The following is a 21,716-nucleotide window of genomic DNA, read 5'->3' on the forward strand; positions in this document are numbered from 1 at the left end:
AGTAAGCAGCAGCCTAGGTTGGCTCCGGTTAAATTCTTTCCAACCTGGAGAGCACCGGGAAGAAACACCCTCAGGCTAGCTCGGCACTGCAGACCTGTTTCACCGCCTGTGAAGCGACTCCCCTGCAGGTGGGGAGCCAAGGGCTCGAACCGGGATTCTTATGCTGGTGTGTGCGCTTTGTGCCACGTGCTCTTAACCCACTGCACTACTGCCAAGATCTTTTTTTCTTTTATTTCGTTATTGGGGAATTAATGTTTTACATGTGACAGTAAATACAATAGTTTGTACGTGCATAACATTTCCCAGTTTTCCATATACAACCCCCATTAGGTCCTCTGTCATCCTTCTTGGACCTGTATTCTCCCCACCCACCCACTCCAGAGTCTTTTACTTTGGTGCAGTATGCTAATTCCAGTTCAGGTTCTACTTGTGTTTTCTTTTCTGATCTTGTTTTTCAACTTCTGCCTGAGAGTGAGATCATCCCATATTCATCCTTCTGTTTCTGACTTATTTCACTTAACATGAATTTTTCAAGGTCCATACAAGGTTGGCTGAAAATGGTAAAGTCACCATTTTTCTAAAATACTTATTTATTCCCTTCTTGTTGCCATTGTTGTTTTATTGTTGTAGTTACTATTGTTGTGGTCTTTGTTGTTGGATAGGACAGAGAGAAATGGAGAGAGGAGGAAACACAGAGGGGGAGAGAAAGTCAGACACCTGCAGACCTGCTTCACCTCTTGTGAAGCGACTCCCCTGCAGGTGGGGAGCCGGGGCTCAAACTGGGATTCTTACATCAGTCCTTGCATTTTGTGCCACATGCGCTTAACCAGCTGCACTACCACCCAACTCCCAAAGTCACCATTTTTTATAGCTTGAGTAGTATTCCATTGTGCATATAGACCACAACTTGCTCAGCCACTCATCTGTTGTTGGATACCTGGGTTGCTTCCAGGTTTTGGCTATTACAAATTGTGCTGCCAAGAACATGTGTGTACACAGATCTTTTTGGATGGGTGTGTTGGGTTCCTTAGGATATATCCCCAGGAGAGGAATTGCAGGATCATAGGGCAGGTCCATTTCTAGCCTTCCGGGAGTTCTCCAGACTGTTCTCCACAGAGGTTGGACCCATTGACATTCCCACCAGCAGTGCAGGAGGGTTCCTTTGACCCCCACAACCTCTCCAGCATTTGCTGCTGTTACCTTTTCTGATGTGTGACATTCTCACAGGAGTGAAGTGGTATCTCATTGTTGTCTTTATTTGCATTTCTCTGACAATCAAAGACTTGGAGCATTTTTTCATGTGTTTCTCAGCCTTTTGGGTTTCTTCTGTGGTGAATATTTTGTCCATGTCCTCCCCCCCCCCCCATTTTTGGATGGGGTTATTTGTTGTCTTGTTGAGGTTTGGAAGTTCTTTATATATTCTGGTTATTAGCCTCTTGTCTGATGTATGGCATGTAAAGCTCTTCTCCCATTCTGTGAGGGGTCTCTTGGTTTGGATAGTAGTTTTTTTAGCTGTGCAGAAGCTTTTTAATTTGATGTAGTCCCATAGGTTTATGTTTGCCTTAGTCTGCTTTGTAATTGGGTTTGTTTCATTGAAGATGTCTTTAAAATGTATGGGGAAAAGAGTTCTGCCAATATTTTCCTCTAAGTATCTGATAGTTTGTGGTCTAACATCCAAGTCCTTGATCCACTTGGAATTTACTTTTGTATTTGGTGAAATACAGTGATTCAGTTTCATTCTTCTGCATGTTTCAACTCATTTTTTCCAACACCATTTGTTGAAGAGACTCTGCTTTCCCCATTTAATAGTCTTGGCACCTTTGTCAAAGATTAGATGTCCATAGGTGTGGGGCCTTACTTCTGGTCTCTCAATTCCATTCCACTGGTCAATGAGTCTATTTATGTTTCAGTACTAAGCATATTATGCTATGAGGTCTCTCTCAGTACTTTTCAAATTACTGATCACTCTTGCCTGGATTGACTTGTGTCTAAGTAAGGTAATTAAAGGGTTCACAGTGGTGGAAGTTAACAGTTGTTTCAATAGTATTTTAATCCCTGAGTTGGAGCTCAGTGGCTTAAAAGCCTTTTTTGTGCTTTTTCTTCCCTGTAGGCTATGGGAGCCTGAGGGCTTTTAAACTGTAAGTAGGCTTCTTAGCTTAATCACTGACTCCTGACCAAGAGATAAAGCAGGGTGTGGGTGTGGCAGAGATAATCCAGTGGATATGCAAAGAGATTTTCACAGGCCCACCACTAGGCTGTGGAGGTATAGATCTTCTCCTGCCTGAGTTTCCTGGTTAGATCTCTGTCCCTTGGTGTCAGCACAGGGCCTCCTCGCCACTGCTCCAGACTCTGAGGGCAGTAGCAATGGAGACTCAGTGTTGCACTTGGTGAGTCCCAGGGGAGTCATCTCCTCCGCTCAGTCATCCCTTTGTTGGTGAAACAGACTGGAGGTGGTGCCTCAACTGGTAAACTGCCAGACTGTGACCAGCCACCCAGTCTCTCTCTAGGCTCCTCTCTGTCCACCAGCCACACGTGTCTGCACTCACCGATAATCTGCTGGGTTCCTGAAGTCCTTCTGCTCCTGTCCTGTTTCGGTCCCAGGTGGTCTCCTTTCGCCAAGATCTTTTTTTATTTTTATTAATTTTTTTTTTTTGCCTCCACGGTTATTGCTGGGCTTAGCGCCTGCACCATGAATCCACAGCACCTGGAGGCCATTTTTCCCCCTTTTGTTGCCCATGTTGTTGTAGCCTTGTTGTAGTTATTATTGTTATTGTTGATGTCATTCGTTGTTGCATAGAACAGAGAGAAATGGAGAGAGGAGGGGAAGACGGGGGAGAAAAAGACAGGCAGGTCTGCAGGTAGACCTGCTTCACCGCCTATGAAGCAACTCCCCTGCAGGTGGGGAGCCGGGGGCTCGAACCGGGACCCTTACGCTGGTCCTTGTGCTTGGCACCACGTGCATTTAACCCGCTGTGCCACCACCTGACCCCCACGATCTTTTTTTAAAACACACCTGCAGAAGAGAAACTTCAGGAGGGTTGGAACATTGCTGCAGTTGTCTCTCCCTCTCCCTCCCTCCCTCCCTCCCTCTGTCTCTTGCCCCTCAAGGAAGGACAGATAGGATGGACTAGGAGCAGTGTAATTACACAGACACAGGGTTCCCAAGATAACCCACTTAGCAAAAAGAAAAAAGAATTCACTCTCTTCTTCCTCAGAAAAATACATTTTGATGTCAGCAAACTATTTGAGAAATCACTGCGTCAAAAGTCAGAATGAGGGGGCCGGGTGGTGGTAGACCTGTTTGAGCGCCCATGTTGCGATGCGTAAAGACCCAGGGTCAAGCCCCCGTTCCCCACCTGCAGTGGGAAAGCTTCACTAGTGGTGAAGCATGTCTACAGATGTCTCTCTGTCTCTCTCCCTCTCTTTTTTTGCCTCTCAATTTCTGGCTGTCTCTGCAATAAATAGATAATAAAAATATATATTTTTTTGGAGTCGGGCGGTAGCATAGTGGGTTAAGCGCACGTGGCGCAAAGTGCAAGGATCGGAGTAAGGATCCCGGTTCGAGCCCCCAGCTCCCCGCCTGCAGGGGAGTCACTTCACAGGCGGTGAAGCAGGTCTGCAGGTGTCTGTCTTTCTCTCCCCCTCTCTGTCTTCCCCTCCTCTCTCCATTTCTCTGTCCTATCCAACAATGATGACATCACTAACAACAACAATAATAACTACAACAATAAAACCACAGGGGCAACAAAAGGGAATAAATAAATATTCAAAAGAACATTTTAACATATATATATATATATTTTTTTTTTTTTTTTTTTTTTAATCAGAAAGTAGACCTGTGACTATTTTATTTAGACTCTCAGACATCGCCCTGGTTTCCTCATTGCGAGGATCGGGGTTGGAGGTGGCGAGGCCGCTCTTCATGGGCCCGGGCCTGGGCTCGGACGGGAGGCTCTGCACCCCGCCCTCCTGCACGGGCCTGCCTGCTGGGTGCTGTCGGGTCCCTGGCATTCGCTGCAGGCCGACGTGCCCCTGGCCCCTGCTCCCCTCGGGCACGACCGTAGGGCCTCAAGCCAGGTGCTGTGCACGGTGCCCTCAGCAAGTGTCACCTGAGAGGTCTCCTTCCATGTCGAGTCCACGGCCCTTTGTCACTCAACCCACAAGTTGTCACCACCTACCCAGGCGCTGCCGGTTCTGTCCCCAGCACCCAGGGAGCTGGGGAGTGGTTGAGACGCTTCCATTTCTAACGGCCGCCGGGTCAGTCTGCGCCTTTCCACTCGGTAACAGTCGGTGTGCTCTGATTTCATGGCAGGTGTCTGTGCTCGAAACCCGCAGGGAGATGGAAGTGGGCAAACTCCAGGCCGTCGAGTCCCAGGCAGAAGCCTACCTGCAGACCCTGCAGCAAGCCAGCAGGTAGGGGGGCGGGCGGGCGGGCCTCCCGCTGCGTCCCGGGAGGCGGTGTGGTGGGTTCGGTGTTAGGCCCTCGCACACGAGCCCCACGTTGGATCCCTGGCATCTCATGTGCCAGAGTGGTGCTCGTGCCCTCTCTCCTCACCCCCTTTCTCTCTCCCTCTCTCTCTCTCTCTCTCTCTCTCTCTCTCTCTCCTTTTCTCCAGTGCTAAATAACGTGGAAGGAAGGAAAGAAGGAGGGGGGTGTCGTATGAATTTGGACATTCACCTATCAGCTCTCCGTAATCTTAGCCTGTTTCTGTTTGGTCTCTAGACCAAGGCCCACCTGGGCCCTCAAGTCTCTTGTGAGCATTGTTTTAAAAATATTTATTTATTATTCCCTTTCTGTTGCCCTTGTTTTTTTTTGTTGTTGTTGTTGATGTCATAATCGTTGTTGTTGGATAGGACAGAGAGAAATGGAGAGAGGAGGGGAAGACAGAGAGGGGGAGAGAAAGACAGACACCTGCAGACCTGCTTCACCGCCTGTGAAGTGACCCGCCCCTGCAGGTGGGGAGCCGGGGGCTCGAACCGGGATCCTTACGCCGGTCCTTGTGCTTTGCGCCACCTGTGCTTTGCCTGCATTGCCCAGGTTGGAGCCCCAGCACTGTATGGTGGGTGCTGTGGTAACATAGGAAGCTCTGGTGCTGTGATGTCTGTTTGAATGAAAAAGAAAAGGAAAAAAGGGAGGCAGGGCCCAGCAGTGAAATCAAGCACAGACAAGGCTCAGAGTCCGCTCGGCCCTGAGGAGACTCTGCTCAGTCAGGAAGAAGGGCTGTGGCGACCACTGTCTAAGACCAGAGGCATAGGGGCTACCCCACCTCTGTTTTACTTATTTGTTGCAGCTACTAATGGGCATTCTTTTATTCCCAACGTTATTAGTGATGAATGGTGCGTGACAACATTGAGATGACAGGGTCTGTTTCCCCACCCCCCAAAGAGAACCACCAGAGAGCAATATGGGGGGTCAGACGGTAGCTCAGCGGGTTAAGCGCATGTGGCGCAAAGCGCAAGGACCGGCTCAAGAATCCTGGTTTGAGCCCCCGGCTCCCCACCTGCAGGGGAGTCGCTTCACAGGCAGTGAAGCAGGTCTGCAGGTGTCTGTCTTTCTCTCCCCCTCTCTGTCTTCCCCTCCTCTCTCCATTTCTCTCTGTCCTATCCAATAACAATAGCATCAATAATAACTACAACAATAAAACAACAAGTGCAACAAAAGGGAATAAATAAATATTAAATATATATTAAAATTAATATACACACACACATATATATATATTTTACATTACACTGGTGTTTTGCACCAAAGTAAAAGATTCTCGGGTGGGTAGGAGGGTTCAGAGTTTAGGTCCTGGAAGACAGAAGAGGAACTAGTGGGGTTTGAACTGTGGAAAGCTGAGAAATGTCATACATGCATAAACTATCGTATTGTATTTTATTTCATTGTTTACTGTAGACCACTATTTCCCCGATAAAGAATCTAATGGGGCCGGGCGATAGCTCAGCGGGTTAAGCACACATGTGGCGTGAAGTGCAAAGACTGGGACAAGGATCCTGGTCCAAGCCCCTGGCTCCCCACCTGCAGGAGGGTCACTTCACAGGTGATGACGCAGGTCTGCAAGTATCTATCTTTCTCCCCCCCTCTTCTCTCGATTTCTCTCTGTCCTTCCAACAACAATGACAGCAATACAATAATAATAACAAAAACAAAGGCAACAAAAGGGAAAAAAATGGCCTCTAAGAACAGTGGATTCACAGTACAGGCACTGAGCCCTAGAGATAACCCTGGATGGAAAAAAAGAAATCTACAAGGGCAACAAAAGGAAATAAATTAATATTTTTTTTAAAGTCGGGGAAGGGAGAGAAGAGAAAAAAGAAAAAGAAAAAAAAAGAAATCTCCCCACCTGTAGGAGGGTCACTTCACAGGCAGTGAGGCAGGTCTACATGTGTCTGTCTCTCCCCCTCTGTCTTCCTGTCCTCTCTTGATTTCTCTGTTCTATCCCACAACAATGACAACAATAACAATATTAATAACAACAATAGCAAGGACAACAGAAGGGAAAAAATAGCCTTCAGGAGGAGTGGATTCATAGTGCAGGCACTGAGCCTAGAGGCAAAAAAAAAAAAAAAAAAAAAAAAGAGGAAATCTAAAAAATAGATATACTCTTTTTGTTTTAGTAAACATGAAGCAATCTCCTATTTTTCTCCTTTTCCAGTGAGTCTGAAGCAGATCCTGAGTTGGAGTCTGACGTCCATTCTTGGGAGTCATTTCTCTCTGACGTTAGAAAAGAAATTGAGAAAGTAAAGGTAAGTTATACTTCCTAATTCTGTCAAAATCTATAAGATGAGTGTAATTCTCAGGAGACTGTTGTCAAATTGGGGCCATTTTGTGAACTGTTAAAGACAGCACATTTCAGTTGAAACTTTAGGCAGGTTTTTGTCTTTGTTGAAGACAGTGCTGTTGGCAAGATCTCCACCCTTGGTTAGTCAGATGAGCAGAGGACTCTGACTCCCAGGCCTTGTCTTGAACTTCTTTCCTCACAGAGAGAACTTGCTTGAATACCGGCACTAGACTAAGTGTCCGTTGGCAGCCATGGTCCCCCCAGGACTGTGTTCAACTTGACCCCCCCCTTCTCCCTGCAGTTGGCGTTTGAAGACCAGATGGAGGCCATCAGAAGCGGCGCCCAGCTCAGCGAGCTCCCCCCGGTGCAGGTGTCCGAGCTGTCACCTCCCGCCTACAGCACAGTGAGTCTGGCCCAGACTGTTAACCGCTCTGTGACTTTGGTCACATCATCTTGTGATCTAGGGAAGAAAACGTTCTGACATTGTCTTAACCATCAAAGCGCAGTGGTGGGTGCTGGGGGTACGGGGTGGGTTTGTGATTGTCTCAGAATGTGTGTTTCCGCTGCTAGTGGTTAGTCGTTTCAGTCTTACAATAAGGGGCAGGGTGGTGGCACACGTGTTATAGTGTGCTGGGGACCCGGTTAGAGCTCCTGGCCCCCACCTGCAGGCAGAAAGCTTTGCGAGTGGTGAAGCAGGGCTGTCGGTGTCTCTCTGCTATCACCTCCTTCACTCTCAATTTCTGGCTGTCTCTATATAATAAATAAGATTAAAAAGGAATCCATAAAAATACTGAAACATGGGAGTCGGGCAGTAGTGCAGTGGGTTAAGTGCAGGTGGCGCTAAGCACAAGGACCAGTCTAAGGATCCCGGTTCGTGCCCCCGGCTCCCCACCTGCAGGGGAATCGCTTCACAGGCGGTGAAGCAGGTCTGCAGGCGTCTATCTTTCTCTCCCCTTCTTTGTTTTCCCCTCCTCTCTCCATTTCTCTCTGTCCTATCCAACAACAACAACATCAACAACAGCTACAACAATAAAACAACAAGGGCAACAAAAGGGAATAAAAAAAAAAAAAGATGAAAAAAAAAGTGAAATGCACAATACTCTATTTGAAATATATATATACTGAAACATTAAAATTAATGCAAAAGAAAAAGTCTTACAGTATTTGTATGTACGTGGAAAATCAGCAGTCCCAGACTCCCAGGCGAGAGGTCCTGCATTTGACCCCCAACGGTGCTTGTGTCCCAGTGACGCTGTGGTTCTCGTTCTCTCTCACTTCCTCTATTTCCCTCCCTCCCTCCCTCCCTGCACAAAACACACACACATAGAATCCTTTCAAGTAAATTACGTAAATTAGTACGTAGAAAGCTCGTCTCTGTGTTGGGGCCCTGCCGGGAGAGCCTGAGGGAGCTTCTTCCCGAGCAAGTGCTCTCTGGGTTGGAGAAAACTCAACTGGAGCCGATCTAGGCTGCTGCGGGGGAGACGGATCAGGAACTCGTGCCAGGCTAGCCTCGCAGGAGAGAGACTCTGAGACTCTCGGAGCCGGAAGGCAATCCCCAGTGTGTTTACTTCAGAAGAGCAGCTGTATTTATACTCGCCAAGTAGGGTGGAAACAGGATGTGACGTAGAGAGGGTGGAGCAAAGAGAGAGAGGTGGAAATCAGGGTGTGACTGGGAGAGGGGGCGGAGCAGAAAGACAGTTCGAACCAGTGGGGATTAAACCAGTGCCCTGCAGGCAGGGCGGTTCTCTGGATAGTCCACAGAGTTAAGCAGGGGGAAGCTGGCGTACTGCCGACAGGGCCTGGTGCACGCTTCTGGGGTGTTTTCCCAATCTCACGCCTCCTGTCTGCACGCTTTTCAAGAGGGCACTGCCAGCAGCAAGCACATGACAGTGAGGTGGCCTGGGGAGAGGGTGCCCCAGAAAGGGAGATTCTCAGGCCCCAGACAACACAGAGCTTCAGCAGGAAAGGCTCAGGCACAGTAAGGACTGAGGGCCTTGAGGAGGGAAGGACCAACCTTCATAGCCCAGGAGAGTGCGCCTATTGAGTGGAATAGCCCGGGAGAGCGCGCCTATTGAGTGAAATAGCCCGGGAGAGCGCGCCTATTGAGTGAAATAGCCCGGGAGAGCGCGCCTATTGAGTGGAATAGCCCGGGAGAGCGCGCCTATTGAGTGGAATAGCCCGGGAGAGCGCGCCTATTGAGTGGAATAGCCCGGGAGAGCGCGCCTATTGAGTGGAATAGCCCGGGAGAGCGCGCCTATTGAGTGGAATAGCCCGGGAGAGCGCGCCTATTGAGTGGAATAGCCCGGGAGAGCGCGCCTATTGAGTGGAATAGCCCGGGAGAGCGCGCCTATTGAGTGGAATAGCCCGGGAGAGCGCGCCTATTGAGTGGAATAGCCCGGGAGAGCGCGCCTATTGAGTGGAATAGCCCAGCCCGGGAGAGCGCGCCTATTGAGTGGAATAGCCCAGCCCGGGAGAGCGCGCCTATTGAGTGGAATAGCCCAGCCCGGGAGAGCGCGCCTATTGAGTGGAATAGCCCAGGAGAGCGCGCCTATTGAGTGAAATAGCCCGGGAGAGCGCGCCTATTGAGTGGAATAGCCCAGCCCGGGAGAGCGCGCCTATTGAGTGGAATAGCCCAGCCCGGGAGAGCGCGCCTATTGAGTGGAATAGCCCAGCACGGGAGAGCGCGCCTATTGAGTGGAATAGCCCAGCCCGGGAGAGCGCGCCTATTGAGTGGAATAGCCCAGCCCGGGAGAGCGTGCCTATTGAGTGGAATAGCCCAGCCCGGGAGAGCGCGCCTATTGAGTGGAATAGCCCGGGAGAGCGCACCTATTGAGTGGAATAGCCCAGCCCGGGAGAGCGCGCCTATTGAGTGAAATAGCACGGGAGAGCGCGCCTATTGAGTGAAATAGCCCAGCCCGGGAGAGCGCGCCTATTGAGTGAAATAGCCCGGGAGAGCGCGCCTATTGAGTGGAATAGCCCGGGAGAGCGCGCCTATTGAGTGGAATAGCCCGGGAGAGCGTGCCTATTGAGTGGAATAGCCCAGCCCAGGAGAGCGCGCCTATTGAGTGGAATAGCCCGGGAGAGCGCGCCTATTGAGTGGAATAGCCCGGGAGAGCGCGCCTATTGAGTGGAATAGCCCAGCCCAGGAGAGCGCGCCTATTGAGTGGAATAGCCCGGGAGAGCGCGCCTATTGAGTGGAATAGCCCAGCCCGGGAGAGCGCGCCTATTGAGTGGAATAGCCCAGCCCAGGAGAGCGCGCCTATTGAGTGGAATAGCCCAGGAGAGCGCGCCTATTGAGTGGAATAGCCCGGGAGAGTGCGCCTATTGAGTGGAATAGCCCGGGAGAGCGCGCCTATTGAGTGGAATAGCCCAGCCCAGGAGAGCGCGCCTATTGAGTGGAATAGCCCGGGAGAGCGCGCCTATTGAGTGGAATAGCCCAGCCCAGGAGAGCGCGCCTATTGAGTGGAATAGCCCGGGAGAGCGCGCCTATTGAGTGGAATAGCCCAGCCCAGGAGAGCGCGCCTATTGAGTGGAATAGCCCAGGAGAGCGCGCCTATTGAGTGGAATAGCCCGGGAGAGCGCGCCTATTGAGTGGAATAGCCCGGGAGAGCGCGCCTATTGAGTGGAATAGCCCAGCCCGGGAGAGCGCGCCTATTGAGTGAAATAGCACGGGAGAGCGCGCCTATTGAGTGAAATAGCCCAGCCCGGGAGAGCGCGTCTATTGAGTGAAATAGCCCGGGAGAGCGCGCCTATTGAGTGGAATAGCCCGGGAGAGCGCGCCTATTGAGTGGAATAGCCCGGGAGAGCGTGCCTATTGAGTGGAATAGCCCAGCCCAGGAGAGCGCGCCTATTGAGTGGAATAGCCCGGGAGAGCGCGCCTATTGAGTGGAATAGCCCGGGAGAGCGCGCCTATTGAGTGGAATAGCCCAGCCCAGGAGAGCGCGCCTATTGAGTGGAATAGCCCGGGAGAGCGCGCCTATTGAGTGGAATAGCCCGGGAGAGCGCGCCTATTGAGTGGAATAGCCCAGCCCAGGAGAGCGCGCCTATTGAGTGGAATAGCCCAGGAGAGCGCGCCTATTGAGTGGAATAGCCCGGGAGAGTGCGCCTATTGAGTGGAATAGCCCGGGAGAGCGCGCCTATTGAGTGGAATAGCCCAGCCCAGGAGAGCGCGCCTATTGAGTGGAATAGCCCGGGAGAGCGCGCCTATTGAGTGGAATAGCCCAGCCCAGGAGAGCGCGCCTATTGAATGGAATAGCCCAGGAGAGCGCGCCTATTGAGTGGAATAGCCCGGGAGAGCGCGCCTATTGAGTGGAATAGCCCGGGAGAGCGCGCCTATTGAGTGGAATAGCCCGGGAGAGCGCGCCTATTGAGTGGAATAGCCCGGGAGAGCGCGCCTATTGAGTGGAATAGCCCGGGAGAGCGCGCCTATTGAGTGGAATAGCCCGGGAGAGCGCGCCTATTGAGTGGAATAGCCCGGGAGAGCGCGCCTATTGAGTGGAATAGCCCAGCCCAGGAGAGCGCGCCTATTGAGTGGAATAGCCCAGGAGAGCGCGCCTATTGAGTGGAATAGCCCGGGAGAGTGCGCCTATTGAGTGGAATAGCCCGGGAGAGCGCGCCTATTGAGTGGAATAGCCCGGGAGAGCGCGCCTATTGAGTGGAATAGCCCGGGAGAGCGCGCCTATTGAGTGGAATAGCCCGGGAGAGCGCGCCTATTGAGTGGAATAGCCCAGCCCGGGAGAGCGCGCCTATTGAGTGAAATAGCACGGGAGAGCGCGCCTATTGAGTGGAATAGCCCAGCCCGGGAGAGCGCGCCTATTGAGTGAAATAGCCCGGGAGAGCGCGCCTATTGAGTGGAATAGCCCGGGAGAGCGCGCCTATTGAGTGGAATAGCCCGGGAGAGCGTGCCTATTGAGTGGAATAGCCCAGCCCAGGAGAGCGCGCCTATTGAGTGGAATAGCCCGGGAGAGCGCGCCTATTGAGTGGAATAGCCCGGGAGAGCGCGCCTATTGAGTGGAATAGCCCAGCCCAGGAGAGCGCGCCTATTGAGTGGAATAGCCCGGGAGAGCGCGCCTATTGAGTGGAATAGCCCGGGAGAGCGCGCCTATTGAGTGGAATAGCCCGGGAGAGCGCGCCTATTGAGTGGAATAGCCCAGCCCAGGAGAGCGCGCCTATTGAGTGGAATAGCCCAGGAGAGCGCGCCTATTGAGTGGAATAGCCCGGGAGAGTGCGCCTATTGAGTGGAATAGCCCGGGAGAGCGCGCCTATTGAGTGGAATAGCCCAGCCCAGGAGAGCGCGCCTATTGAGTGGAATAGCCCGGGAGAGCGCGCCTATTGAGTGGAATAGCCCAGCCCAGGAGAGCGCGCCTATTGAGTGGAATAGCCCGGGAGAGCGCGCCTATTGAGTGGAATAGCCCAGCCCAGGAGAGCGCGCCTATTGAGTGGAATAGCCCAGGAGAGCGCGCCTATTGAGTGGAATAGCCCGGGAGAGTGCGCCTATTGAGTGGAATAGCCCGGGAGAGCGCGCCTATTGAGTGGAATAGCCCGGGAGAGCGCGCCTATTGAGTGGAATAGCCCGGGAGAGCGCGCCTATTGAGTGGAATAGCCCGGGAGAGCGCGCCTATTGAGTGGAATAGCCCGGGAGAGCGCGCCTATTGAGTGGAATAGCCCGGGAGAGCGCGCCTATTGAGTGGAATAGCCCGGGAGAGCGCGCCTATTGAGTGGAATAGCCCGGGAGAGCGCGCCTATTGAGTGGAATAGCCCGGGAGAGCGCGCCTATTGAGTGGAATAGCCCGGGAGAGCGCCTATTGAGTGGAATAGCCCTGGAGAGCGCGCCTATTGAGTGGAATAGCCCGGGAGAGCGCGCCTATTGAGTGGAATAGCCCGGGAGAGCGCCTATTGAGTGGAATAGCCCGGGAGAGCACCTATTGAGTGGAATAGCCTGGGAGAGCGCCTATTGAGTGGAGGCAGGAGGCAGCACCTGAGCAGGGGATTTGGGGGCCGGAGGGTCGGACAGGCCTGGCGCCCTTGACGGGGAGGCTCTGCGGGAGCTTGGGGACAGCTCTTCTGGCGAGTCTGCAGAGCTGAGGTCGTGCCAAGCGGGGGTGAAACGTCGTCAGATTGCAGACTTTACAGAGATACCAAGGGGCCAGGGGAACTGGCTTTAGGTCATGGGTGCTGAAGCCATGCTGTGTTGGTGTCTCTCTCTCTCTTCTCCCTCAAAAAAGGGGGTTGGGGGGGTCGGGCGGTAGCATAGTGGGTTAAGCGCATGTGACACAAAGTGCAAGGACCAGCGTAAGGATCCGGTTCAAGCCCCCAGGGAGTCGCTTTACAAGTGGTCCCTTTCTCTTGTCTTTCCCTCCTCTCTCCAGTTCTCTCTGTCCTATACAACAAGAACAATAACTACAACAATAAAACAAGGGCAACAAAAGGGAATAAATAAATATAAAGGAAAATATGTTTAAAAAAAAAGAATTCCGGGGGTCGGGCGGTGGCACAGTGTGTTAAGCGCATGTGGACCAGCGTAAGCCCCCGGCTCCCCACCTGCAGGGGAGTCGCTTCACAGGCGGTGAAGCAGGTCTGCAGGTGTCTGTCTTTCTCTCCCCCTCTCTGTCTTCCCCTCCTCTCTCCATTTCTCTCTGTCCTATCCAACAACGATGACATCAATAACCACAACAATAAAAAGACAACAAGGGCAAGAAAAGGGAAAATAAATTTTTAAAAAATTTTTAAAAAAGAAAGAAAAACATAGTGGTAAAACCAGTATGGTGTGATAAAGCAGAGAGAGACAAAGCTCGATGTAAATCATAGACATCAAAGACAAGGAAATAGGTGTGGGGGTCTGACTGCCAGGGTGCTGGCAAGGCTTGTGATGGAGTTTGCTTATGTGTGTGATCAAAGGATGAAAGGATGGTGAACTCTAGGTGAACATAGTGAACTCTGAGTGAACTTACAAGCAGGCAGTCATTTGTCTGCTAGCAGGAGAGTGAACTAAGTGTGAGAGGCTGCAGGCTTCTGTGAAGCTTTGAGAGACTAACAAGGGGAAACTGAGTCATGGAAACCATTTCCCTCTTGGCTCCATCTCTAGAAGGGAGAGTCTAACAAGTGGGGTGTCTTTCCACACCTCCATCACAAGGATGGGAGAGCTCCCCTAAGCTCTGCCGGCTTTCACATAGTCCCACAGACAGACACCTGCAGACCTGCTTCACCGCCTGTGAAGTGACTCCCCTGCAGGTGGGGAGCCGGGGACTAGAACCGAGATCCTTACACCGGTCCTTGCGCTTGGCACTACCACCCGACCCCCACCCCCCTTTTTTTTTTTATGGTCCTGCCTTCTCTTCCTAAGTCACACATGCAACTGTTATTACTTTCGAATGTCCCTCCCTTTTCCCTCTTCTCTCTCTGGCCCTGATGGAATTGGGAGTTCAGAGCCCTCTGGTCATCTCCCCCTATCATTTCTCCCCCACTGGGAGTGTGAACCGAAATTATTTTTTCCTTTATTGGGAGATTAATGTTTTACAGTTGACAGTAAAAAACAATAGTTTGTACATGCATACTATTTCTCAGTTTTCCACATAGCGATACAACCCCCACTAGGTCCTCTGTCATCTTTTTCTAAGACCTGTACTCTCCCCTCCACCCACCCCAGAGTCTTTCCTTTGGTGCAATACACCAACTCCAGTTGGACCAAAATTCTCTGGGTGCAGAAGGAAGTTCTGGCTTCCGTCATTGCTTCTCTACTGCCGTGGGCGTCGGCAGGACCGACATGAGTAACAGTTGTGTTTGCTGTGCTGACCAGGGTCATGTCCACTCCCCGTGTCAGTCCAAGGCTGCTTCTCCCATGAAGGACTGTCTGTCCTTCTCTTGCAGGTTCACACCAGGGCTTTATCCAAATCTTCAGACACTGAGGACCAAGCTCCCTCGGGTGATGCAGATACCAGGGCCAAAACCCAGACAGCCGCATCCCCAGGTTCAAGTGGCGACTCTGCTGGAGATGGGCTGGCTGGCAACGCCTCTCCTCCGCCCCCGGGGCCAGTGGGCACAGAGCCGGAGGCCGCCTCCCCTCCACGCAGACAGAGCCCTCCGGCCCGCCAGAACCGCCCTGTGGCCCTGGGGCGCACTGCCCGCTCCAGCCTGTCACCCAAAAAGCCGTTCAACAGCATCATGGAGCACCTGTCGGTGGTGTTCCCCTGCTTCACCAGGTACGTGCGTGAGCGGTGCGGCGTCCTAGAGCCGCTCTGAGCCCCGCCGGCCCCATCACGTGGCTAGGGAGGGCCGAGGACCCTTGTTCCTCAGGAGGCAGACGCTGCTTTTCCTTTGGTGAGCACAGAGGCGGGCATGGTGCCAGCACTGTGAATCCCCCACCACCACCCCCAGCCATTCACTTCTCTTCCTCTCTGTTTGAAAAGACAGAGAGAAACTGGGGGGTGGGGGGACGGGGTTGTGAAGAGGAGAGACACCTGCAGACCTGCTCCACCATTATTATTTTTTTTTTCCTTCTTGCCTCCAGCGTTATTGCTGGGGCTCCGTGCCTGCACTATGAATCCACTGCTCCTGGAGGCCATATTTTCCCACTTTGTTGCCCTTATTGTTGCCCTTGTTGTTATTACTGTTATTTTTGCCATTGCTGTTGTTGTTGTTGGATAGGACAGAGAGAAATGGAGAGAGGAGGGGAAGACAGAGAGGGGGAGAGAAAGAGACCTGCAGACCTGCTTCACTGCCTGTGAAACAACTCCCCTGCAGGTGGGGAGCTGAGGGCTCAAACCAGGATCCTTACGCCGGTCCTTGCGCTTTGTGCCATGTGTGCTTAACCCGCTGCGCTACCGCCCAGCCCCCTGTTCCACCTTTCCTAAAGCTTCCCCTTCTCAGGGGGAATGGGAGTTCAAAGCCAGATCTTGCACATGGTAATGTGACCGCTCAACCTGATCCCTTAACTTTGTTTTCCTTTTTTTTTTTTTTTGAGGAAACAAAATGAAAACACGTCAGTATGTACAGTTAACTTTTATTTTAAATTTGAAATAAAATAAATGATAACTTCTTTTTCAGCATAAGTCCCATTAATATGTTTATGCTATTTTTTAACCTTTTTTCTAGTCAGAAATTTAACATGTAACTGGGCCTTTCGTATTCTACATAGTGAGCCTACTATTCCTACATTTAGTCATATTATCAGTTAGTAGATAAGTATTGGCTTTTAATTTTTTTTTTTTTTTTTTTACCAGAGCACTGTTCAGCTCGGGCTTCTAGGGGATTGAACCTCCAAAAAGCCTCAGGCATGAGAGTCTGTTTGCATAACCATTATGCTGTCTGTCCTCCGCCCATCTTTATTTTTCTTAATGTGGCACCAAAGAATGGGTGCAGGGCCTTGCACATACCTCACTCTGAGCAGCCTCCTTGGCCAAGCTTTTGTTTCTGTGTCAGCAGAGAGTGGAAGGGAAGCACTGCTCCATCCTCGGGGTGCTCCCCTGGTGTCCTCCGTGGTGCTCCCATGTGGTGCGGGGCTCAAACCCAGGACCTCGTGCATGGCGGGGCTCACGCTCCACGGAGTAGCTACCTGGGAGTGTGCTTGCTATGTCAGGGCCACGACCAGGCTTGAGGGTGGCCCCCACCACACCGAGGGAGGCTTCTGAGCCGTGGAGTCTCTCTGTCTGCGTGAACAGGCCAGCCCGTGCGGTGAAGGGCCCGTGTGTCTGGGATGACAGCACAGCCTCCCACGTCAAGAATACCCAGGTCCACCCCACTGTCTTGCACTGTCAGAAAGACCGCTTGATGCCCAGGATTGGTCACAGTGCAGAAAGCATTGGACCTGGGAGTCGGGCTGTAGCGCAGCGGGTTAAGCGCAGGTGGCACAAAGCGCAAGGACCGGCATAAGGATCCTGGTTCGAGCCCCCGGCTCCCCACCTGCAGGGGAGTCACTTCACAGGCGGTGAAGCAGGTCTGCAGGTGTCTGTCTTTCTCTCCCCCTCTCTGTCTTCCCCCCTCTCCATTTTCTCTCTGTCCTATCCAACAACAATGACGACATCAATAACAACTACAGCAATAAAACAACAAGGGCAACAAAAGGGAACATAAATAAAATAAATTTAAAAAGAAGGCTTTGCCTTTAAAAAAAAGAAAAGAAAAGAAAGATTGGACTCTCCAAGCTGAGGTCCTGAGTTCAGTCCCCAGCAGTGCATGTGCCAGAGTGAGGCTCTGCTTCTCCCTCCCTCAGGGTCTCTCCTTAATAAATATTTTAAATTAAGTATCTTTAGATAAGATGACTCCTCCAGCCTTGTCCTCTACCCCCAGCCCTGCCAGAAGCCTGCCTGGTTGTCAGAGTCTAGGAGGTGATGGCGGTGGAAGGTGTGCAGGGTAGCGGACAGACAGGTTTGTTTTGGCTTTGCTGCCTTTGGTTTTGGTTTTCCTCGGCACTGCTCAGCTCAAGCTTACGGTGGTGCAGAGCATTGAACCAGGGCCTTTGGAGTCTCGGACATGGAGTCTCTCTGCGTCACCCTTACTCTGTCGTCCCCTCCACCCTGGGTCATACACTGTTAGTGGGAATTCTCTGAGAACAAATACTGAACGGTGGTGCCCAGACTTTTCTGACCACTTGGCAAGAGTGATTCTGCTGCTCGCCGCGCTACAGACGGGCGGGCTTTTGTCTGCGTCTCAGAAGAGCTGCCGGGTTAGCCGGGCACAGTCGCTCACTCTGTTTTTATCATCAGTCATCACTTCCCCTTTCAGCACCGAGCTTGCCGGCTTTGTTAAGAAAGTGCGGAGCAAGAACAAGAACTCGCTGTCGGGGCTGAGCGTCGATGAAATTGTCCAGAGGGTGACGGAACACATTCTGGAGGAGGACAAGAAGGTCAGTGCCCGGGCGGCCTCCGCCGGCCCCACACTCCTCTCTGGCCTCAGAGATGAGCCGTGTGTAGAGCCGAGATGCTCCCGCCCCGGGACTGACTGACACCCCTGCCCCTGTGTCTCTGCAGCCAAGTCCCGGGAGGGACCAGAGCATCTCGGAGCCCCAAGAAGCACCGGGAAGCAAGGGGCGTCGGAGCAGAGCTGGGCCTGTGCGTGTGAGCTGAGGGCGCGGGCAGGTCCAGGGGGCACCTCTCCCCGGCTGCCCTCCGGTCCTTTCCAGACCGGACTCACTGAGAGCACGCCGCCTGGCCTGGCCCCCATCTGAGGCCGTGAAGACAGCTGGGGTGCTGGATGTCTCCCTCTTTGTGTCTGTGGCTCTGTTTCTCTCTCTAACTGGTCACATACACACAAGGCCCCTGCTCCACAAAAAGACCAAATCACTCTGTTGATTTTATTTGAAAGAGAGACGACAGTGGCAAGGCTTGAACCTGGGGCCTCAGACCATGAGCCCTGTGCTCTAAAGCCAGGCTCCCTCCCCAACCTGAAAGGCGTGGCTTTCGCCTTTTTCCTTTAAGAAATGTCACTGGAGGGTGAGGGTGGCGCAGAAGGCATAAGAGACTCTGTGCCTGGGGCTCCCAGGTCCCCCGTTCAGCCCCCTGCGCACCCACCGTAATAAGCCAGAGCTGAGCTGTGCCCGGTTAGCAAGAAAAAGGCAGAAAGGCCTTGGGCACTCCCTGCGGGAGGGGCCCTCCGGGCGGCTTGGCTGGAGGCCCGGGAATGGCTCCGGGTGGGGCCTGGGGCTGCGGTGTCACCGGCTCGGCTCTCTGTCCACAGGCGCCTGCGGCCTCCTGCGAGCTGTGTGGCCAGGCCTGCAGGTCCCGGAAGGTGCTCGCACTGGAGTGTGGACACAGGCTCCACAGAGGGGTGAGCTCCCCGCACCCAGCCCTCAGCCCTCAGCCCCTAAGCTCCCAGCCCTCAGCCCTGAGCTCCCAGCCCTCAGCCCTCAGCCCTCTCCCATGAGCTCCCAGCCCTCAGCCCTCAGCCCTCTCCCCTGAGCTCCCAGCCCTCAGCCCTCTCCCCTGAGCTCCCAGCCCTCAGCCCTCAGCCCTCTCCCCTGAGCTCCCAGCCCTCAGCCCTCTCCCCTGAGCTCCCAGCCCTCAGCCCTCAGCCCTCTCCCCCGAGCTCCCAGCCCTCAGCCCTCTCCCCCGAGCTCCCAGCCCTCAGCCCTCAGCCCTCTCCCCCGAGCTCCCAGCCCTCAGCCCTCAGCCCTCTCCCCCGAGCTCCCAGCCCTCAGCCCTCAGCCCTCTCCCCCGAGCTCCCAGCCCTCAGCCCTCAGCCCTCTCCCCCGAGCTCCCAGCCCTCAGCCCTCTCCCCTGAGCTCCCAGCCCTCAGCCCTCTCCCCTGAGCTCCCAGCCCTCAGCCCTCAGCCCTCTCCCCCGAGCTCCCAGCCCTCAGCCCTCTCCCCCGAGCTCCCAGCCCTCAGCCCTCAGCCCTCTCCCCCGAGCTCCCAGCCCTCAGCCCTCAGCCCTCTCCCCTGAGCTCCCAGCCCTCAGCCCTCTCCCCTGAGCTCCCAGCCCTCAGCCCTCAGCCCTCTCCCCCGAGCTCCCAGCCCTCAGCCCTCAGCCCTCTCCCCCGAGCTCCCAGCCCTCAGCCCTCAGCCCTCTCCCCCGAGCTCCCAGCCCTCAGCCCTCTCCCCTGAGCTCCCAGCCCTCAGCCCTCTCCCCTGAGCTCCCAGCCCTCAGCCCTCAGCCCTCTCCCCCGAGCTCCCAGCCCTCAGCCCTCAGCCCTCTCCCCCGAGCTCCCAGCCCTCAGCCCTCTCCCCTGAGCTCCCAGCCCTCAGCCCTCTCCCCTGAGCTCCCAGCCCTCAGCCCTCTCCCCTGAGCTCCCAGCCCTCAGCCCTCAGCCCTCTCCCCTGAGCTCGGAAAACCCCAGGGCCCTGGCTCCCCTCGGGTTGGCATGGGCTCCGGCTGCCCTGGACCTGCTGACTCTGCTCTCTCCACAGTGCTTCAAGCAGTGGCTCAGGGGACACAGCGCCTGTCCCGCCTGCCTGCCCCGGGGCTCCGCTGCAGAGTAGCCTGACAGACCCACCGACCGACCCTCCTTCCCTCCTTCTTTCCATCCTCCCAGAAGACTTCGGAGGCCACCCGTGCCATAAAGGGCAGACGCTGGAGTGGCCGTGACATTCACTGTCCTCCGCAGTGGCCCCGTGGCTGACAGGGCAGCGTGAGACACTCCGGCCCTGCAAGGCCACCCAGAGAAGGCGGCGGTCCCCTTCACATGCCTGAGAGGCGGGGTCCGGAACACCCACACCACACGCATGAACCGGTGGTGGCTGTGAGCACACAGTCCATTTGAAGCACCCCCCCACACACACACTCTCTCTCTCTCTCTCCTCAGCTCGTGAGCCCGTGATCTTTGGCTTTGCTAGTCCCGCCCAGACTTGCCAAACGCTTCTTGTCCTTCAGAGATGAAATCTAGTATTCGAAAATCAACTGCAAAACGCTTCCTAGGGGTACCTGTGCCCTCAGCGCAGCCCACGTTTGGAAACCAGCTCCCTCCCTGTTCCTAGTGGGGTCTGGACACCCCTGCTCCCACCCCACCCAGCAGTGACGCTTGTGTGAATAGACCAACCCCCCTCCGCCCCGGTGCTCCCCGTTTCAGTCGCACCATGAGTGACATCTCGCCTTGTGCCGTGGCCTCAGCGCTGCCCCGTAACCGTGTGTTTGAAACCAGACTCACTCTCGTGGCTTCTAGCTGGTGACACCCAGCTTCCAGATGCCTCCCACTGCTCTCAAACAAGGAACCCAAACATATTCCCGTCATCCGTGTGGCCTGTGTCCCCCTGAAACGCCCCACCCCAGGTCTGGGAGCCCCTGCAGGTGCCCAGGGCCTGGTCCCCACCCGAGGGCCATGCGGGCAGCTGGAATCCCCACACAGAGCCGCTGTGACCTCGGGGACGGGTGGCCTTCAGCCACCTCCCGACTGTCCTTGTGCCCGTGACTGTCCTTGTACCCGTGCTGTGTCTGTGCCATGCCCAGTGTCCAAATAAAGCACTTTGTGAGTTAAACTGGGACTGTCATCCTCGCCTGCTGGTCCTTGAGCCATTGAAACTTGCACCCGGCTCGGTGGGTGGGGGACTAGGTGTCCGTGTCCCTCTCTGTCCCTTCCTGTTTGTTTTGTTTTGTTTTACCAGAGCACTGCTCAGCTCTGGCTAATGGTGCCGCAGGGGATTGAACCTGGACCTTTGGAGCCTCAGGCATGAGTCTGTTTGCAGAACCATTATGCTGTCTACCCGCCACCCTCTGTCCCTTTGCTAATGAAGAAAGCGGCCTGGAGCTGTGGGGTCACCCCACCTCCCCCCCAAAGAAAGAAGAGGCTTTGTGTTTAAATGGAGAGAGACTAGGGGGCCGGGTGGTGGCGCACCTGGTAGAGCACACACATCACAGTGCAGAAGGGCCCAGGCTTAAGCCCCTAATCGCCACCTGCAGGGGGAAAGCTTCCCAAGCCCTGAGCAGGGCTGCAGGTATCTCTGTCTCTCTCCCTATCACCCCTTCTCTCTATCCAATAAATAGAGAAACTAAAAGGGCAGGTCAGCCCTGGAAACAGCTTTGCCCCTGAGGCCCCCCGGGTGACACTGAGTTGATGACTCTTGTCAGGCTCCCAGTGCCCCCAGTGCAGCAGAGCTGAGGCGGCCTTTCTGGAGTGGGACGCAGGGTGCCCCCGGGGCTGTGCTGTCACGCACCCCCTCTGTGCGCGGAGGATGCAGGCAGGATGCACTGACTGCTGGTTCCTTTTCATTTTTCATTGGATAGGACGGAAATTGACAGGGGAAGGGAAGACAGGAGAGAAAAATAACCTGCAGACCTGCTTTGACACTTGTGAGGCGACCCCTCCCTGCAGGTGGGGAGCCGGGTACTTGAACTGGGTCTTTGCACGGGTCCTTGTGCTTCCTGTTACGCGCGCTTAACCCAGTGCGCTTCCACCCAACCCCTCAACGTGGGCTCCTTTCCGTCTGCCCCTGTAAGCAGTGGGGTGCAAACTGGTGCAGCCCCTTTTGGAAAACTGGAGAGTCCTCAAAATACCTCGTGACACTCG

General features: G+C 54.1%; 1 protein-coding gene across 10 annotated transcripts in view; it reads left to right on the plus strand.

Annotated features, from left to right (window-relative positions):
• The window catches only part of TTC3 (tetratricopeptide repeat domain 3), a 115,031-nt gene extending 94,343 nt beyond the window's left edge, over positions 1-20,688 (plus strand). For 9 of the 10 annotated variants that reach the window (XM_060198688.1, XM_060198683.1, XM_060198685.1 and 6 more), the window contains 7 exons: positions 4,313-4,413; positions 6,660-6,750; positions 7,087-7,188; positions 14,652-14,983; positions 17,505-17,830; positions 18,456-18,545; positions 19,624-20,688. In XM_060198688.1, the coding sequence (XP_060054671.1) occupies positions 4,313-4,413; positions 6,660-6,750; positions 7,087-7,188; positions 14,652-14,983; positions 17,505-17,724 (846 nt within the window). In that variant the 3' untranslated portion in view covers positions 17,725-17,830; positions 18,456-18,545; positions 19,624-20,688. Of the gene's footprint in view, positions 1-4,312; positions 4,414-6,659; positions 6,751-7,086; positions 7,189-14,651; positions 14,984-17,504; positions 17,837-18,455; positions 18,546-19,623 lie in introns of all 10 variants that reach the window. The other variant, XM_060198680.1, reaches the window with a different exon arrangement.
• Positions 20,689-21,716: the final 1,028 nt, after the last annotated feature.

This window comes from Erinaceus europaeus, chromosome 9, assembly GCF_950295315.1.
Source record: "Erinaceus europaeus chromosome 9, mEriEur2.1, whole genome shotgun sequence".
NCBI classification, from domain to species: Eukaryota; Metazoa; Chordata; class Mammalia; order Eulipotyphla; family Erinaceidae; genus Erinaceus; species Erinaceus europaeus.